The sequence below is a fragment of the Salmo salar genome, chromosome 22 (assembly GCF_965601325.2).
Source record: "Salmo salar chromosome 22, fSalSal1, whole genome shotgun sequence".
NCBI lineage: Eukaryota > Metazoa > Chordata > Actinopteri > Salmoniformes > Salmonidae > Salmo > Salmo salar.
The window spans coordinates 16,768,091-16,789,017 of NC_138312.1; the positions used below are offsets into that span (position 1 = coordinate 16,768,091).

General features: G+C 40.7%; 1 protein-coding gene and 1 pseudogene across 2 annotated transcripts; one reads left to right on the top strand and one right to left on the bottom strand.

Moving 5' to 3' along the window:
* Nucleotides 1-1,085: 1,085 nt before the first annotated feature.
* Nucleotides 1,086-6,097, bottom strand: LOC106582860 (PRA1 family protein 3). The gene is made up of 3 exons (XM_014166407.3): nucleotides 5,769-6,097; nucleotides 3,892-4,109; nucleotides 1,086-3,762 (listed from the first exon to the last, which is right to left on the bottom strand). The coding sequence occupies exons 1-3, from the start codon at nucleotides 5,945-5,947 to the stop codon at nucleotides 3,584-3,586; spliced, it is 576 nt and encodes a 191-aa protein (XP_014021882.1). The 5' UTR covers nucleotides 5,948-6,097; the 3' UTR covers nucleotides 1,086-3,583.
* Nucleotides 6,098-7,930: 1,833 nt separating this feature from the next.
* Nucleotides 7,931-19,648, top strand: LOC106582780 (CCA tRNA nucleotidyltransferase 1, mitochondrial-like; annotated as a pseudogene). Its single transcript, XR_014382257.1, has 8 exons — nucleotides 7,931-8,065; nucleotides 8,413-8,605; nucleotides 8,870-8,973; nucleotides 11,825-11,960; nucleotides 12,993-13,169; nucleotides 15,541-15,733; nucleotides 17,292-17,454; nucleotides 17,623-19,648. The product of XR_014382257.1 is annotated as a CCA tRNA nucleotidyltransferase 1, mitochondrial-like (transcript).
* The last annotated feature ends 1,279 nt before the right edge of the window (nucleotides 19,649-20,927 follow it).

Below are 20,927 nucleotides of genomic sequence, written 5' to 3' on the forward strand. Positions count from 1 at the left end.
ATTCACACAGCAAAGTTAAAAAGGCCTGACGGGGAGGATTACACTGCTCTTGGTCAGCCAGTAATGGCTAGTTAGGAAACACTTTTTTCAATCCCTGTTCAAAATATTCCAAACGCACTACAGCAAAGATGCGTGTGTTTTGGGGAGAGTCTCGGCAGCACAAAGGATGTTTCCTCACCGGGCTCCTTGCCAGAGTAACACGTATGTTCTTAAAGCCTCACACTAAACATCTGTTCAGATCAGGAGGCAATACACCAAACACATGCCTGTTGGACGAGCTGCTTCACACAACAGACATGTTTGTGTAAATCGGCACAAAAGCTGGAGGGGAGAGAGAGAGAACAAGGGCCTCCACCGTGTTCTCTGCTCTGAGACTTTACTTGAGTTTACTGCCGCTGGAGCTTGTGCGTTCATGTGCTCCCAGGTTGCTCAATGTTGTCTGCATGAAGGAAAAGTGCCGCAGGAGAAGACATAAATCACACTTATGCAGTTCTCTGAGAGGACCGATAAGGCCTTGCAGCTGAACGCTCTCTACCGCTCACACTTAAAACACTGCACCCGAGTACACCCAGGCCATCAGTTCCTGCCGTCTATCTTTCTCCCTCTCTCCATCGCTCTCACGCACACACCCTTAAAAAAAGACACCGTTGTCATGTAAATCATAAAACTTTCTCTCCAAGGCTTGTAAGTGCAAGCCTTGATTTGAAATGAATTTCCAATGTGAGCCTATGAGAGGCCGAAGTGGCTGACACAGCAATCCAGAGAAGGTTTGGCGTTGAGTGACTGCAGATGAATCCACTCTGTCACTGACTGTGCAGTATTCCGCTCTCCACTATAATCTACTGCAGCCTATTGATTAGCATTGGGACAAGTGGAGAGAAGGTAAAAGTTAGGCCATCCATCACCCTGGAGGCACTGTGGAGATAAAACAGGTTGAGGCGCTGAGTGAATGCTGATGGGACATAGGCTAGGATCCCACATTCCTTTGAAGTTCTAAACCAAACGCTTGTTCAAAGACCATTTGATTAGGAAATTCACAATATGAAATATCTCTCATATAGTTTATTAGGACATAATTGGCTTGGTTATTTTGTTTGGTCCTTTTATTAGCGTAGAATGTCAGGTTCATTTCTGTCCCATGTTGTTATTAAATAAACCTTTGAATTCAGTGAGAAAAAACACCCTACGCATTTAATGTCTACAGATGTTAGTGCTACGGGGCAATTTAGACAGGTTACCTTGGCGTTCTTGGGCACAGGAACTATGGTTTTCTGCTTGAAACATATTCAGTACCAGTCAAAAGTTTGGACTCACCTACTCATTCAAGGGTTTTTCTTTATTTTTACTATTTTCTACATTGTAGAATAATAGTGAAGACATCAAAACGATAAAATAACACATATGGAATCATGTAGGGAGCAAAATAAAGTGTTAAATAAAAATATATTTTTCATTTGAGATTCTTCAAAGTAGCCACCCTTTGCCTTGATGACAGCTTCGCACACTCTTGGCATTCTGTCAACCAGCTTCACGGGGTAGTCACCTGGAATGCGTTTCAATTAACAGGTGTGCCTTGTTAAAAGTTAATTTGTGGAATTTTATTTTCTTCCTAAAGCGTTTGAGCCAATCAGTTGTGTTGTGACAAAGTAGGGGTGGTATACAGAAGATAGCCCTATTTGGTAAAAGACCAAGTCCATATTATGGCAAGAACAGCTCAAATAAGCAAAGAGAAATGACAGTCCACCATTACTTTAAAACATGAAGGTCAGTCAATCCAGAAAAGAGGATAAGTTCATTAGAGTTAACTGCACCTCAGATTGCAGCCTAAATAAATTCAAGTGACAGACATATCTCAACATCAACTGTTCAGAGGAGACTACGTGAATCAGGCCTTCATGGTCAAATTGCTGCAAAGAAGCCACAACTAAAGGACACCAATAAGAAGAGACTTGCTTGGGCCAAGAAACCCAAGCAATGGACATTAGACTGGTGGAAATCAGTCCTTTGTGCTGATGAGTCCAAATGTGAGATTTTTGATTCCAACCGCCGCGTCTTTGTGAGACGTAGTGTAGGTGAACGGACGATATCCGCATGTGTGATTCCCACCGTAAAGCATGGAGGTGGTGCGATGGTGCTTTGCTGGTGACACTCGTGATTTATTTGTAATTCAAGGCACACTTAACCAGCATGGCGACCACAGCATTCTGCAGCAATACACCATCCCATGTGGTTTAGGCTTAGTGGGACTATCATTTCTTTTTCAACAGGACAATGACTCAGAAACACACCTCCAGGCAGTGTAAGGGCTATTTGACCAAGGAGAGTGATGGAGTGCTACATCAGATGACCTGGCCTCCACAATCACCCGACCTCAACCCAATTGAGATGACTTGGGATGAGTTGGACCGCAGAGTGAAGGAAAAGCAGCCAACAAGTGCTCAGCATATGTGGGAACGCCTTCAAGACTGTTGGAAAAGCATTCCAGGTGTAGCTGGTTGAGAGAATGCCAAGAGTGTGCAAAGCCGTCATCAACGCAAAGGGTGGCTACTTTGAAGAATCTAAAATATATATTTTGATTTGTTTAACACTTTTTTTGGTTACTACATGATTGTGTTATTTCATAGTTTTGATGTCTTCACTATTATTCTACAACGTAGAAAATAGTAAAAACACAGAAAAACCCTTGAATGAGTAGGTGTGCCCAAACTTGACTGGCACTGTATTTATTTAACACTTGTTGAAAACAAAAATTCACAACTAATAATTTACAGTGATTTCACAATTTCTCATTCATAGCCAAGCCGGTCAGTTGATTATTTTCAATTAAGAGAAACAAGCATAGATTAAACACCTCCAGATCTTCTTAGGACTGAGACCAATAAGAAAGATAGTAAAGTTCTACTCTCCACAAATCAGCATTTTCACATTGCAATGTTCGCATCAAAGAAAGGGAGAATGCACAGCACTTTAAAAAGCTAATTCCCTACTGCTTAATTTGCGAGATAATTGTGAATGAATCTATGGAACAATAAACATAGTCCTGTTTATTTTTCAAACCAAGTGACCTCAATCAGTCCGGTCACAGTTTTGCTTTTAACGCCACAATATTTTCACTCCTTATATTTACAAAAAGTCACAAAATATAAATAAGTTGTAGAAATCAGTCCGCATGTAGGATTTGGAAACATTTGCCCAGCTACACACACAAATCCATTCAATGGGGAAGACTCATGTGTGAACTATTGAGATGCAGACATAAAAAATAAAAAAAAAAGTGCCCTGACAAGTTTTGGGTGGAGTAACAAATATCCTGAGGTTAAACTAACGCTTGTGTTTTCAACACATGTTATCTAGTCTAAACACACATACACTTGCATGTGCAATAGGCAATACGGTTTCTAGCTGAAGTTTTCAAACAAGCTGAGATGTATTACAATCATTCCGATTCAACATTGACTGCATGCAATGAGACTGCACGTTAAAAGGGGGTGTGCAAAGGAATACTTTCCCATCCGGTCAGAGGCCAGGGAGGCTGATAGGGGACCTACGACAACACAGGGACTGTGGCGTGTGTGTGGAGTTCTCATCCTTTCTTTAGTTTTCCTTCCAGGAATTCTTGGATCTTTTGCAGACTCTCTTCCTGCTGGCCCAGTGCATCCAGTAGAATACCTATTGGTGACTTCTTTAGCCCCGCCCCCTCCATTTTATTCTCCAGTTTATTCTTCATGTTGCGAAGGCGAAATGAAGCATGTGCAAAGATCACTGAAATCCAAAGAAATAGATGCAGATTAATACTCTTCAATTTGCATGACACCTCTCTGCCTAGAACTAATGTGATGACATAATGAAGTGTAGGCTAAAAGAAACAATTAATACAAAAGAAAAACGTACAGAGAAGAGGAAACGTGATCCCAAACATGAAGACCATGACGCCATTGAAGAGAGACATGAGGAAGTAGCTGGCAAGCATCACTGCCATGACAAATAATGTGGGGTTCTGCCTCTTAAAGTCCTTGATCATGGCCTTATTCTCTCCAGCCCACACTGAGCCCAGGAAGACCAACGACACCACCGCCATGCCCATGAACATCTCCATAGGGTTCAGGAACCTGCAGGGAAACACAACATAATGAACGGGTAGGATCATACACTGGCTGGAACAGTGTGGAAGAGTGTGGAACAGTTGATCTTTCAGACATTGTAGTCAGTGATACCATCTAGTGGTGAAAGACTGTCAACACATCAACATGCCTTCAAATGTTTCTAATGAAAATGTGTATTTCTACAAAACATTATTCATTAATCACAATAAGAGCAATTTTAAAGATTATGGTGACGTATTACTGAAGTGAATCGAGACATCAAAAGATTACAAAGCAGTAACATTTACTATAACTGGCAACAACAACAAAAAATGGCCTAATGAAGGATGAGAGGAACTTTTAAACAGCAAGTAGTTTTGACATTGCTTCATAGGCTATGTCAGGGATGTTAGAATTTCCAATAGTTTGTCTCAGACTTCCTTCTAGAGTGTTGTTTTAGATCATACGACTCTCTGACGCTACATCTTCAGACTCCAATGGTGAGCTTTCCCCAACCCCCGGGTTATTTTTATTTATTGTATTAAGGACAGCTTACTCTCTGCTCTATTCATCTCATATTCCTGTTATCTAGAACAGCAGCTGATAAGTGAGCAGGGATTAGGAGCCTAAGTAGCTGACCACCATAGCAACAGTATGTCATCATAATCAAGTAGGTCTAGCCAAAAGATTACTATTTTTAGAAAAACTAACTCCACATTACTTAAGTGGATACTCTTCCTCTTAGCTCATTTTTGTGATTAATTGTTCGGCACGTAGTCATGACGGGTTTCATCTACGTTCCACCATTTGTGAAATGACAATGTTATAAATCTGAGCATTTCTAGAAACAAATGAGGAAATGAGATACTAGCAAGGCCTTTATATTAATTTTCTAAAATGACTGAAATTAAATGTGAACATCATAACAGAAAAGCTTAACTACATTTGCAATAAGAGTTTGCAAGTCGAGTTTCAGGAGGATGCAAGACACAAGTCTCTCAACCTGTGAAGCGTGCCCACATCTATGCCCAAAATAGGTCTGGGGACTTTGTTTTACCAATCATGCACTCAGTCTCCCTTGGCATTAGCCAAGCAATAGCCTTATCATGCTGCCAACCTTCAGACATGGCAATAGAAGGAGAAAGCTTATTCAGATGAATTGTAAGAAATTACAAAATGCCAACATATGCTTTGGTAGCAATTAACATGGCAGGAAGCTCCTATGATTAGACTTTAAAGTGAGTCTCTCTGCACCCATAATTCGCAAATGAGACCCAACACTTTAATTTCAGGCTGGCATCAGTTAAAAGTACAACCTTGGATCTGGGAATATGTTCATTGGTCATAGGCTATCCATTGAAAATTATTCTTTAAGAATGTATGCCTCAGATCTTAGCACAACTGTTTTACCCTATCATAACCCAAAATGTACTCCATTGTTCACAACAAAAAAAAACAAGAGGTACCAATAATGTAGGCCTCTATACCAAAACAAGTGGCGGGGCTGTCATTTTGCACAAAAACGAATCCCAGATTGTAGCTTTTATAGACGTCAACACAACAGTTATGGTGATGGCTAGAGTTAACATAGATGAATAGACTAGGAAATGGTGGCCTACATAAAGGAGATTTACAGATATTTGATGTTGTTGATACATATTGTGGACAGCGTATCATACTACTTACCCCACAATAACGAAAACCATGACAGCCATCGCCAAATAGTTCGTCTGATAGTAAAGCAAGTTGTTGACAACCCTGTTGTTCCATTTAGGTAAATCTCTCACGTCTGGTTTAGCAAATCGGTCAGAACCTGGGAAGAAATCGTCCCAGGGTCTCAGCGGTGTGAGTTCTACCTTAGTCATTTTGCTACTGTATGAAGACAATGAATTATGATTTATATGCCCGTTGTACGCTGCAGAAAGTATTTCTGGCTACACACAGCAAACGGAAGATTAAACTCAAATGTCATTAAAAAAAATACCCCTTCCATTTCTCGCGATAGCTTTCAAACCAACCAGTCAACCAATGCTGTATATAAACCCATTATTTATATACACACTAGAAGACTTTTGAGGCACTATTTTGAAGCCAACTCGCCTCCAACTCGCCTCCATCTTGGAACAACCCCACCGGCGTAAACTAATATTTTGGAAGGTATACAAATGCATTTATTAATGTCTAAATGTGTTTTCCACGTTTATTCTGTTTTAGCCAAAGTCGCAGAATGGCACTTGATCTAGACAGATCTTTTGAATGTAATATCATTACATTTTAAATGTATGATTTTTGAAAGTATGCATTCATTAATCAATCATACAATCGATTTTACCAATCAAACTACATAACAACATAATGGTAATCATTTATTTGAATGGTATATCTGTAGTATATTGATAAACTGAGAAAATAAAGACGTAGCCTAGGCCTATTCATAATACAGTTTAATTCATATTCAAAAGGAGTGTGTGCATGCATTGATTTATTGAGCATGTTTGGCTGATTACATGGGGCTATAATCTGTTTCCCTTCCATTTGGGACTTATTATTTGGGACTTATTTTATTGTACTATTCAACAACATTTGCATCGAAGAAGCAAGTTGTTTTGAACGAGGCATCAGCGGAGCAGGTATGATGCTCTCACACTATAAGGGGGGCATTTGCTACACTGATAGACATGCCACTTTCAAAACAACTGGGAACTCAAAAATCTCCAACTTACGACTTCAGTGCGTTCATGACAACTGTGAACTCGGGAAAAAAAACAAGCTCCGACTGGGAAAAATCGTTTTCAACGGTCATCCAACTCGGAATTCCAACTCGGGACTTTCTGACCTGAAGATCACTGACATCACGACCTCATATTTTTCTGAGTTCCCAGTAATCTTGAACGTACCAACATACTTGATCCTCTCCCAATCAGTAGATGACGTGGACACATTTAACAAAAGTACCGAAAGTACACAAACTATAGTACCGAACCGTTTTTCAGGTTCTAGTACTGAAAAAGTGCCGAAGTTTCGGTAAACCGTGCAACACTAATCTCTCTGGTGAAATGTGATATATTTTAGAGTGATCTAATGAAACAATGTAAGCTTCATCAACCATATATTTCCAGTCTCTAATAATCTGTGTATAGCTCAGTCAAAATTAGCTGACAAGTGGAATTATGACATTAAGTATTTAGTTTAGGGGAAATGTTAGGCTTAGGTAGAGACTGCCCAAAAGTCGTAACAAAGTAACAGACCGAGGACACAAAAGTGTAGAGCAAAGTAACAGTTCATGCAAATAATGTTTGCGTGACATCTCACGTTGTTCTTCTTTACCCCGCCCTTTTTTTTATGACGAAACGCACTCTCATTGGTCAGCGAGCTCGTGTTGTGAAAGCACACTTCCTTCTGTTGAATAAGCATGGAATGGGAATGTCTCTAACGCTCCCAAAGTAGTGAAATTTTTCATATTTTGTTGAAGGTCAGTTCACATGAAATTGATACCCAGCTGCATTACGATATAAGTATACTTTACTGGGTTTACTTGTTTTATATATTTTATATATATTTCGCTCACATGAGCCAATATGCTTGCTTCAGTTAGCTACTGTACTGTAGCTAGCTAACGTTAGCTAGTGGAACCTGGAATGTGAATAACATGGAATCCATGTCTGCAGGCTAGCTACTAGTTGTAAAGAAATGTCTACGGTAGTTGCTTGGTCACTTGGGTTAGCTAACATTAGCAGAATGTGTGTTGCAACCACCACTAACGTTAGTTCATTCATTGCCACTGCACATCATAGCTAGCTAACCACAGCTATGTATAGCTAACAGTCCCTCTGCACAACATCATCTAGATGTGGGGGAGAATCCTGAATCCTGTGGTGATTAGCAGAGTTCGTCCCACTTCGAGTTTCGAAGTCTCCTTACCATGCAGCTGAAGACTACAGAGTTCCAGTCCTTATTCAGTGATGGACTGAATGGCATAGCAGGTGAGAGCAGAAGCCAGGTCTACTCTATCACATTCTCATCAACTTTTACTTAGCTAGCTACCAACCAATTTATCTGGATCAAAGTCTAGATATTCATAACTGCCTTTCAAGGTCTGTGGCATGCAAATTCATTCGTAGCACTATTCAGAAGTTGATATTCTCAAGTAATGTTTTTATTCTTTAATTAGTGATGAGGCCAGGACTTGAGAAGCATGTTTGGATCCGAATGTATTAATCAGTGTGTCTACTTATTTGTAATTATAATTGGGTGATGCAGGGGCCAATGCATGTCAACAGTATAGATCTTATCAACTTATGTATATAGCCATGTCTGTCTTTCTCCATAGAGCTCTTTGAAAAGTACAAGTTTGAGCTGAGGATAGCAGGGGGTGCAGTGCGGGACCTCTTGTCTGGGAAACGGCCAGAGAATGTGGACTTGTGACCATGGCAACACTAGAGGATATGAAGAGCATGTTCCAGACTGCAGGGATCAGGAGGATCAACAATAAAGGGGAGAAGCATGGGACCATCACTGCCCGGGTAAGAGCATCCCAAGATTACTATGAAATCTGACCAGCTATACACAAATATTCCCTGCTTTTACAATCCAATTAAAGATACAGGATGTAAGACTGCTGTTGTAAAAGAAAGTTATGTTGCCTTTCACTAGCGACCTTTCTTTTTACACTCTGATTTTTCAATGATGGGAAAAATCACTTTCACACTACAGTCATTGTAGGTCAAATAATGCTTTACAGGAGGTGTGTATGCCTTTAAAAAACATATTTGTCTTTTCATCTCTAGCTTCACAACGAGAACTTTGAGGTGACCACACTGCAGGTGGATGTTCACTACAGACTGGCAGAAAGACGCAGAGACCTCGCCATCAACTCCATGTTTTTAGGTGTGTTTATAGTATATATTCACCTCTTCTGGCATTAATGTCAAACTTGACATTAGAAAATCAAAAAACATGTCTGTTTTGATTTCTGTCCAAACAGGGTTAGATTGGATTCTATATCAGCGTTTCTGAAAGTTTGGTTTGCGGACCTGTTAATGTATAATTATTTCATTAATTACTAGAATTGATTTGGCCAAGTGCAACTACGCTCTCAGTTCAGTGCGCTCTCTGCTTAGCAGCGGTCTCTGCTCAGTTTGGCAGCTGCGCGACTGGGAGAGGTGAGTGGGGAGATGCCCGTATGCTTTGCAGTTTACTGGATCTTTTTTCTGCAGTTTTCTTGAAGTTCACTCCGCGACCCACATGCTGCAGCTCTGTCGTTCAAGCCACTGACTTGTTATTCCCAATCGCCATCATGAAATGGGCTCAATCGTCATGAAATGCAAATACAGTGATGACTTTGTCTCTCTCATACAAACTTTGAGAAATAACGAGGAGCGACCACAATGTGTTTTGTGTGGGGAAGTGCTTAGTAATGAGTCTCTCAAAATGAACAAATTAATAAAACAACACGTCCTGACCAAACATTCAGGCACAACATGACGGTAAACCCAGGGAGTTCTTTCAGAACAGGGCAGAATGCTTCAGGAAACAGTGCTTCGAAAGTGGAAAAGTAAGTCAGCCAACAAGGCGTTATTGTTATTTTACAGGTGATGATGATGATGCTGTTAGTACTCCCTTATTTCTGCTATCTCTCAGTAGTAGATGTGAGATCCTCTTTCAAACAATCCCCTGGCCTTGTGACGTTACACAGCTATTAACGAACATTAGCCAAAGCAACCTAGCTAGCTACTTATAGTGCAACCCTAAGAAACAGTACAGATGAAGATTAAAAATGTAGGCCTACTGTACATTTTACTGTAGAAATTATTGTTGAAAACAAGTCTAAGCTTGAACTGTTGCTGTTAAATACAGTTAATAATTTTTATTCTGAACTGGAATAAACTGATTGAAGCAAGATGCTTTTTGAGGCAAACACACTGGCACAGTTCTGGGTTGCTCATCTACAGCAGGAAGCGATCTCCTGCCTGGCTGAGAAAGCAGTAGATGTTCTGATTCAGTGTGGCACCACATACAGTTGAAGTCGGAAGTTTACATACACTTAGGTTGGAGTCATTAAAACTTGTTTTTCAACCACTCCACAAATTTCTTGTTAACAAACTATAGTTTTGGCAAGTCAGTTAGGACATCTACTTTGTGCATGACACAAGTAATTCTTCCAACAATTGTTTACAGACAGATTATTTCACTTATAATTCAGTGGGTCAGAAGTTTACATACACTAAGTTGACTGTGCCTTTAAACAGTTTGGAAAATTCCTGAAAATGATGTAATGGCTTTAGAAGCTTCTGATAGGCTAATTGACATCATTTGAGTCAATAGGAGGTGTACCTGTGGATGTACTTCAAGGCCTACTTTCAAACTCAGTGCCTCTTTGCTTGACAAACGCAAGTATAAACACCATGGGACCACGCAGCCGTCATACCGCTCAGGAAAGAGACGCGTTCTGTCTCCTAGAAATGAACGTACTTTGGTGCGAAAAGGGCAAATCAATCCCAGAACAGTAAAAGACCTTGTGAAGATGCTGGAGGAAACGGGTACAAAGGTATCTATATCCACAGTAAAACAAGTCCTATATCGACATAACCTGAAAGGCCGCTCAGCAAGGAAGAAGCCACTGCTCAAGGTATTGGAGTGGCCATCACAAAGCCCTGATCTCAATCCTATAGAAAATTTGTGGGCAGAACTGAAAAAGCGTTTGCGAGCAAGGAGGCCTACAAACCTGACTGAGTTACACCACCTCTGTCAGGAGGAATGGGCCAAAATTCACCTAACTTTTTGTGGGAAGCTTGTGGAAGGCTACCCGAAACGTTTGACCCATGTTAAACAATTTCAAGGCAATGCTACCAAATACTAATTGAGTGTAAGTAAACGTCTGACTCACTGGGAATGTGATGCGAGAAATAAAAGCTGAAATAAATCATTCTCTCAATTATTATTCTGACATTTCACATTCTTAAAATAAAGTCGTGGTCCTAACTGACCTAAGACAGGGAATGTTTACTAGGATTAAATTTCAGGAATTGTGAAAAACTGATTTTAAATGTATTTGGCTAAGTTGTATGTAAACTTCCAACTTGAACTGTACCTATGCGAATCAGGGTTCTCAAGTACAGAAACAGTGTCAGTGCTGAGCGTGACTTCAGTGTTGCACTGTCAAATACTTAGCCCAGAATAGACCTGCTTGTTGAAAACTTCAACCAGCCACACACCTCTCATTAGGACTGTGTGTATGTGTGTGTTTTCTGGTCTACATCTGTGATGTGATCAATCAGTTTATTCCAGTTCAGAATAAGAAAATATGTATTTTAACAGCAACAGTTACAACCTAGACTTTCGATCAACAATAATTTATACAGTAATATGTACAGTAGGCCTGAATTTGTTATCTATACTGTTACTTAGGGTTGCATGATCAAAAAGCTTGTGTGTGTGTGTTCTGTTATACATCTGTGTGATGTCATCAATCTCTTTATTCCGGTTCAGAATGAAATAATTTCTTCAATTTTAACAGCAACAGTTCCAAGCTAGACAGATATGTAAGAGTGTTTTTAATGGGGGAAAATAAACGTGAAGACATTTATGAGTATTTCATTATTTGTTTTTGTTTATATTGCATATTTTCTAGGCATAAGGGCAATGAAATGTACCGATATTTACGTATAGTTGCATATTTTCCTAAGCTTGGGTCCCAGGAAAACACAATTTCTAATTTGGGTCCCAGGCTGAAAAAGTTTAAGAACCCCTGCTCTATATGATTATTTCCAAGGATATGAGGACCTCAAAATCCGAAAAGTTCGGTTTGTTGGCAGCGCTGAGCAAAAGATCCAGGAGGACTACTTGAGAATAAAACCTACCCCAACCAGAAACCGTGGATAAGTGGGAGCATTTGTGAGTAAGAGATTTAAGCGTGTTAATCCTCGCAAGGCGGCCTGCCCAGATGGTATCCCTAGCCTTGTTCTCAAAGCATGCGCAGACCAGCTGGCTGGTGTGTTTACAGATATAGTCAATCTCTCCCTATCCCAGTCTGTTGTCCCCACATTCTTCAAGATGGCCACCATTGTCCCTGTACCTAAGAAAGCCAAGGTAATTGAACTAAATGACTATTGTCCCATAGCACTCACCTCTGTCATCATGAAGTGCTTTGAAAGACTAGTCAAGGATCATATCACCTCCACCTTACCTGCCACCCTAGACCCACTTCAATTTGCTTACCGCCCCAATAGATCCACAGACGATGCAATCACCACCACACTGCCCTGTCCCATCTGGACAAGAGGCATACCGATATAAAAATGCTGTTCATTGACTATAGTTCTGCATTCAACACCATAGTATCCTCCAAGCTCACCATCAAGCTTGAGGCCCTGGGTTTGAACCCCACCCTGTGCAACTGGGTCCTGGACTTCCTGACGGGTCGTCCCCAGGTGGTGAAGGTAGAAAACAACACCTTCTCTTCGCTGATCCTCAACACTGGGGCCCCACAAGGGTGCGTGCTCAGCCCCCTCCTGTACTCCCTGTTCACCCATGACTGCATGGCCAAGCAAGCCTCCAACTCAATCATCAGGTTTGCAGACGACACAACAGTAGTAGGCATGATTACCAACAACGATGAGACAGCCTACAGGGAGGAGGTGAGGGCGCTGGGAGTGTGGTGCCAGGAAAATAACCTCTCTCTCAACATCAACAAAAGAAAGGAGATGACCGTGGACTTCAGGAAACAGCAGATGGAGCACCCCCCTATCCACATCGATGGGACCACAGTGGATAAGGTGGAAAGCTTCAAGTTTCTCGGCGTACACATCACTGACAAACTGAAATGGTCCACCCACACAGACAGTGTGGCAAAGAAGGCACAACAGTGCCTCTTTACCCTCAGGAGGCTGAAGGAATTTGACTTAACACCTAAAACCCTCACAAACTTTTACAGATGCACAATTGAGAGCATCCTGTCAGGCTGTATCAAACTTCCCGCACTCCTGGACACCTACAGCACCCGATGCCATAGGAAGGCCAAAAAGATCATCAAGGACATCAACCACCCGAGCCACTGCCTGTTCACCCTTCTATCATCCAGAAGGCGAGGTCAGTACAGGTGCATCAAAGCTGGGACTGAGAAACAGCTTCTATCTCAAGGCCATCAGACATCACTAGCAGATCAGAAGTGGCTGCCTATAGACATAGATTAGGAATCACTGGCCACTTTTAGAAATGGATCATTAGCCACTTTAATAATCTTTCTGTATCTAGCATTACTCATCTCATTTACTGCACTCCACATTATTCTACGGTATCTTAGTCACTTTAAAATTGGGTTTACATATTGCATCACCCATCTCACTTAGGTTGGAGTCATTTAAAACTTGTTTTTCAACCACTCCACACATTTCTTGTTAATAAACTATAGTTTTGGCAAGTCGGTTAGGACATCTACTTTGTGCATGACACAAGTCATTTTTCCAACATTTGTTTACAGACAGATTATTTTACTTATAATTCACTGTATCACAATTCCAGGGGGTCAGAAGTTTACATACACTAAGTTGACTGTGCCTTTAAACAGTTTGGAAAATTCCCGAAAATTATGTAATGGCTTTAGAAGCTTCTGATAGGCTAATTGACATCATTTGAGTCAATTAGAGGTGTACCTGTGGATGTAGTTTTGGGTGTATTTCAAGGCCTACCTTCAAACTCAGTGCCTCTTTGCTTGACATCATGGGAAAATCAAAAGAAATCAGCCAAGACCTCAGAAAAAAATTGGAGACAAGTCTGAAGGTACCACGTTCATCTGTACAAACAATAGTATGCAAGTATAAACACCATGGGACCACGCAGCCATCATACCACTCAGGAAGGAGACGCGTTCTGTCTCCTAGAGATGAACGTATTTTGGTGCAAAAAGTGCAAATCATTCCCAGAACAACAGCAAAGGACCTTGTGAATATGCTGGAGAAAACAGGTACAAAAGTATCTATATCCACAGTAAAACGAGTCCTATATTGACATAACCTGAAAGGCCGCTCAGCAAGGAAGAAGCCACTGCTCCACAACCGCCAGAAAAATGCCAGACTACGGTTTGCAACTGCACATGGGGACAAAGATCATACTTTTTGGAGAAATGTCCTCTGGTCTGATGAAACAAAAATAGATCTGTTTGGCCATAATGACCATCATTATGTTTGGAGGAAAAAGGGGGAGGCTTGCAAGCCGAAGCACACCATCCCAACCGTGAAGCACGGGGATGGCAGAATCATGTTGTGGGGGTGCTTTGCTGCAGGACGGACTGGTGCACAAAATAGATGGCATCATGAGGCAGGAAAATGTTTTGGATATATTGAAGCAACATCAGTCAACACATCAGTCGGGAAGTTAATGCTTGGTCGCAAATGGGTCTTCCAAATAGACAATGACACCAAGCATACTTCCAAAGTTGTGGCAAAATAGCTTAAGGACAACAAAGTCAAGGTATTGGAGTGGCCATCACAAAGCCCTGACCTCAATCCTATATCTGTGGGCAGAACTGAAAACGCGTGTGCGAGCAAGGAGGCCTACAAACCTGACTCAGTTACACCACCTCTGTCAGGAGGAATGGGCCAGAATTCTCCCAACTTATTGTGGGAAGCTTGTGGAAGGCTACCCAAAACGTTTGACCCAAGTTAAACAATTTCAAGGCAGTGCTAGCGAGTACTAATTGAGGGAATGTAAATGTCTGACCCACTGGAAATAAAAGCTGAAATATATAATTTTCTCTACTAAATAAAGTGGTGATCCTAACTGACCTAAGACAGGGAATTTATACTAGGATTAAATGTCAGGAATTGTGAAAAACTAAGTTTAAATGTATTTGGCTAAGGTGTATGTAAACTTCTGACTTCAACTGTATATACTGTATTGTATTCTATACTATACTGCTGACTGTTAAACAGCCATCTCCAGCACATCAGAGGCTGCTGCCTATAGACATAGATTAGGAATCACTGGCCAGTTTAAGGAAATGAAACACTAGCCTCTTTAATAATGTCTCTGTATCTTGCGTTACTCATCTCATTTGTCTAAACTGTATTCTATACTATGCCACTGTATCTTAGTCCAATGCCGCTCTGACATATATGTGTATATTCTTAATCCATTCCTTACTTAGATTTACATGTATTTTGGGTATATGTTGTGAAACTGTTAAATATTACTTGTTAGATATTACTGTACTGTCGGAGCTAGAAGCACAAGCATTTCGCTAGACTTGCAATAACATCTGCTAAACACATGTATGTGACCAATAACATTTGATATGATTTGAATATTATGATACTTCAGGTAATGCAGAGTTGTCTGGGGTGTAAATGAGACAGGTGTTAATGTTGGACTTGGCTATGGCAATTAACAAATTATACTTTAGTATGCGAGGGTTTCTGTATGCCGTTTTTGTCCTTGTCAATATCTTCCGGTCTGCCCCCAGGTTTCGTGGTCGGTGTCAGTCAAGGCAGGCGAACATGACCCTGCACCCCTGGAGGTTATCTGGGAGAACGCCCGTAGTCTAGCAGCCATATCAGGGGAGCGCATCTGGGTTGAGCTGAAGAAGATGGTGTTAGACACCCATGCTGCTCACTCACTAGAGGTCATGTATGAGCTGGGCCTGGCTCAGTACATAGGTGAGGTAGAAAGCCCTGTTTCCTAGGAACTATGGTATGGGGAGATGTCAAATATATCAACAATCCTTACTCCAAAGGACCATTTTATGGATTATATGTATTTAAAGTTCCATAAAAGCCTGGCCTTTATTTGTTCTGGTTTTGTGAGGAATCACCCAAAACCATTATAGTAGTGCTGAGTAATTAGTGCTTTTTGAGGTTGTTTCAGTTAGATTATTTTCGATTTTGGTAACTTAAAAAAATATATATATATTTATATACACACACACATATTAAATGCATTATGACATTTTTTTTAATAGAAATTCCAAAGCCAAAAATAGTGAACATTCAATTACCAAAACATTGAAAATATTCCATTGTCTCTGTCAGGTCCACATTGGGTAGATATCAATACATAATAGGAAACTACTATGAAATAATACAATCTTTCAGATGTGTATATTACCTAGTCTATTTGACTTTATTATTTTTAATTCCTTAAAGTCATCATCTCATCTCTGCTCAGGCAGTAGCAGCCAGACAATGTCATCTCGTGCTCCACATACTGTGCTGTCTTTAGTCATCCAATTTAGCTAGGCTAGCCTTCCTATGCATGCTGCTGAGCTGTTTTACAAACCATTTTACTAGTTCTTCAAAGTAGATAAGGCATACTTTCATAAACTGTCTCTATCCCTTGCTCTTATCATTGTGTTGTGTACACTCCTCTCTCATGTGGTCTGTGTGTATCTAACAAGGCAGGCGTAAAATTGTATCCATCTTTGTCGAAACTGGAAACAACAGGTGCAATGGATTATGGTCATTTTTGTTCATTACCACGTTTCTGCGCTGAACTAGGTTGAATATTTGCTTAATGACAACTCCCTTTAGCCCAGCGCCCCACAAAATTAGACTTGATTTCTCCGGTGAAAGATTTAATTTCTCTACAGAAACGGCACGTTGGGTTTACAATTTTTTTTTTTTTTAAGAACTAAATGCAATTCAAGTAATTGAACCACTTCGGTCAATTAGTTGTTTAATAACCGAAACCCCCCCTGAAATGTTGGTTATTCGCTCAGCACTATTAAATAGCCTAAATGTTCAATCGGAGAAACCACGCTACACAAGCTGCTTTCACCCTAAAGCCATTTGAAGAGTCATTCTCAAAACAAAATAGAAAATTCCTGGATTAACTTTTATTTTTCCCCATACATTGTTATGGGGAGACCACCTTTTTCCCCATACATTGGTCAAAGAAGACCACCTTTCTGAGATATGATTATGGAACATTTAAACCAATCCCACATTACTCATTAGCCTTTCATTGATCTAATCTCACCAAGCACCATTGAGAATTGGCAAACTATCCAGTTTTCAGTTAGTCTTACTGACTAAATCCAAACTAAACCCTAAAGTATGCATGTAGGAGTCATGCAACCAATTACATAAAGCAAACCTCAAAGCACTATGTGTAGGTCGTCATGGTGACAGATCACTAGAAATGAGCTCAATTAGAGCATAGCTTTTTTTTTAGATGGTCCCATAATTATAGTTGTGTGAGTTATGCTTTTATTCCCAGGTTTACCTGCAGAGGGTGACGTGGAGGAGATGAAGCGGGTCTGGCAGCACGTGAAGGACCATTCTCCCAAGCCCATGACTTCCTGGTCAAACACAGACGAGACCTCCATAAATCGCAGGATGATCCCGACAGCATGAAGCCCTACACTGACTATATCATAGATGTAAGCACAGCCATTGCATAACAAAATGAGTTGCTGTAATGATACTAACTGTATTTAGAATTTTATGACTGTCAAGATGGTGTCCTTTTGGAACTGAGTTTGCCATGGATGGCCTAACCTGACAGCAGCACATGGTCTAGTAGATCATTTTAGGTATATTGTTTGCAGAGTTGAGAGGTGGATGCTCAAAGTAAAGTGTGTCAGCTGCTTAAGTACCAGGGTGAGGACAAGTTACTGGCAGAGATGAGCAGATTGTCCATTCCTCGCTTCCCCGCGCGTAGGCACGACTTGAGGAAGATGGGCATCACCTCTGGCAAGGAGATCGGCACTATCCTACAGAACCTACGAGACATGGAAAAGAAGAGATGAACAAAGCCGAGCTGCTTAGTCATGTCAACAAGACATGATCCCAGTGTGTGCAGGGCTGGAAGGGGGTGAGTGTGTGTGCGCACGGCCATTCTGCTGACTGAAATCTGTTGATTGCACTGGACCACAGTACTGTAAACGTCTGCAACCATCAGGCGTTACACCCACACACCTTTGAATGTTGGATATGAGAATGAGAGAGAAACCCTACATTTTTTTTTACAGCGTTGAAATGAACTAATTTATCCCAGTGCAGCACATAGAGTTTGGATATTTTGCTCTCAGCTGAACAACTGTCTATGAAAAAAAAAATCAGTTTGTAATCAACCAGAACCACTGCAATCTCTCAGCATCTGTGGCAGTATAGATACCGGAACCATTTGTATATTGCCTGCCCTGAAATGCCTTTGAGATTGGGCAATCTGGTGTTTAGTTTGGAGACAGTCAATAAGAGTAACTGAAAACTGGATAGTTTGCCCATTCTCAATGGTGCTTGGTGAGATTAGAGCAATGAAAGGCTAATGAGTAATGTGGGATTGGTTTAAATGTCCCATAATCATATCTCAGAAAGGCGGTCTTTGTGTCGCGAAAAACCCTGTTAATCCAGGAATTTTCCATTTTGTTTTGAGAATGACTCATCAAATGGCTTGAGGATGAAAGCAGCTTGTGTGTAGCGTGGTTTCTCTGATGAAATATTTAGGCTATTTAATGAAGGTTTTGGGTGATTCCTCATGAAACCAGGACAAAAAAAGACCATGATTTAGGAAGAATTGTTGACATATATTTGACATTTGTATCTAAAAGCATAAATGAGAAATAATGAATCAAAGTTGGCATATTTTTTACATTTTGGCCTTACCAAGGGTTATGGAATAACAAAGTTCCAGAGAGAGATCTCTGATACTGTTAGAGTTATTATAAATTATATACAGAGAAATTGGCATAGTAGGCAATGTAAGCAATCCAATCACTGGATTACCTTTTGCATCATTGCACATCCTGCAAATTACCAGCAAACGCAACCATTTTGAATCCATTTTAACATTCACTCTGGTTTTTAATGCTTACAAATGGGATTATAACTCTAGAAGTAGCAGAGATCCCACTCTGGAACTTTGATATGCCTGCAGAGTATATCATGGTCTACAATATATATAAAAAATTGTCAAATAAAAAACAATTGTATATTTTCAATATGCATGTTTAGATTTTTCTATATTCATAAATGAATGTAAGAAATGTGTTAATGAAATCAAAATGCTACTGATATTACAGAGCAAGCGGTAAAGTTTCAGATGACGCCAGTGTTTTCTTTGTAGCACCTACAGACAGTGCTTAATTTGTAAAATCGGAAGGTCCCGGAACACACAGTGAGCGCGAGAAGAGGGGGGTATCCTGGGGGGGCTCTGAGGTACCAGAACACAATGAGAAAAACATTTTGTCAAACAACGTAGCAGCGTGGCAGACAGAGTAAACAGCCAAGTAGGCTATCCATGGTGGTGAAACGGACAGCACTCTCCAAGGTGCTGATTTAATTCAAAGCATTTTAGACGTTACTGCAGTATGCACACGTACTTTAGTATATTTGCGGGGCTTACACAAGTAAACATTTCTTAGCCTGATTTTCTAGACATGAATGTACAGCAACATTTTTAGACGACACTGAAAAAAACGCCATATGCACACATATTCAGCTGTGGGGCTTACGAGACACACATTTCATATAATTTTAAGACCTCAATGTAGCAGGAGAACAAATCACAATATCGGAATATAACTTCGAATAAAATACATCAATGTAGGCTGCAGCAGAACACACACATGAGAATATATAGGCCTCCTGCCTATGTGATAATATGAAGCACATATTCAGATTACCTTCACAGTACAGAACAAGTTTGTAAAGAAAAAAATCCTACCTTAGTTTCCAAAACCTCCCACATTGACTCTCACCATGTCAAGTCCATTTAACTCATGAGAGTCAATTTCTTGCTCAAAGACATAAGCGGGCCTGTGGCTGTGACGTTTAGCCTCCTAAGGCTGTCCGGAAGACTGGCTGTAGAGTCTATTTTTTCATTTTGAGTGTTAACTATAACCTGGGTGTCCTCTTTAACCTTGTCTGAAAGGCTTGCTGCCACCAAATGTGCCTTGGTTCGGGCCTGTTTAAAAAACTTTTTTTCTGAGGGCTTTTTGTTGTTGTTTTGTTTGTTGTTTACGTCTATGGCATGGGATGTTAAATTACTGTACATTCCACCCACTCTTTTGCTACTTAATCCCTCCAGTCGTTTCTAGACCCAAACTCCCTACCTTTTTGCATGTTGTACAGCCCAACTTTGAATTCTGCTTGACAAGCCAGAGGTTATATGTTTGTTTGTTTGTTGTTGAACTTTAAATTGCACCTGCTCAGAGCACTTCGTCGGTGAATGCACTGCCCCCCAGCTTCCCGTCTCCCTCTGAGTCTGACTCGCTAGTAGGCTTACTAGCTAGTGGAGGTGCCAGTGGTGATACGCTGGCAGGATTAGTATCGCTGCTAGTATCGCCATCACGAACAGTTTGCCCCGTACTCCTCTCCTCCGGCACTGACAGTTCTCAGGCTCATTCCGGGTTTGATTCACCATCTTTCTCTAGATTTTTGGACTTGAAAAATGTCATCAAAATAGATTGCCTTTTCTTATCCATTTTTTTTTTTTTTTTTTTTTACTTTCCCACGATTCAAATTCAGTAAGGAGATGACTAGCCTAGGTGATGTAATTACGTAGGGACCTCTTCACTAGCTGACCACCACTCCCCATAACCTCTATGTACAAATAAGAGAGCAGGTCTGGAATCAGTGTGGCAGGATAGGATGATTACACAGAAGCATCACCACGCTTTTACATGATGGTCTTTCTGGGGGGCGGGAGAGATAACAAGGAGGCAACTTGATTTAACGCTGATTGCTTTTATTACAACGTCTGTAGTGCGAAATGTTAAACAATTAATAAATCATGCCGCGCGAGGTACCAGATCCGGGCAAATAGGTGCCGGAACAAACAAAGAAAAATCTGATAGGTGCCGGATCCTGTCCTCAAATTAAGCACTGCCTACAGATGAAACATGGAGTCTTA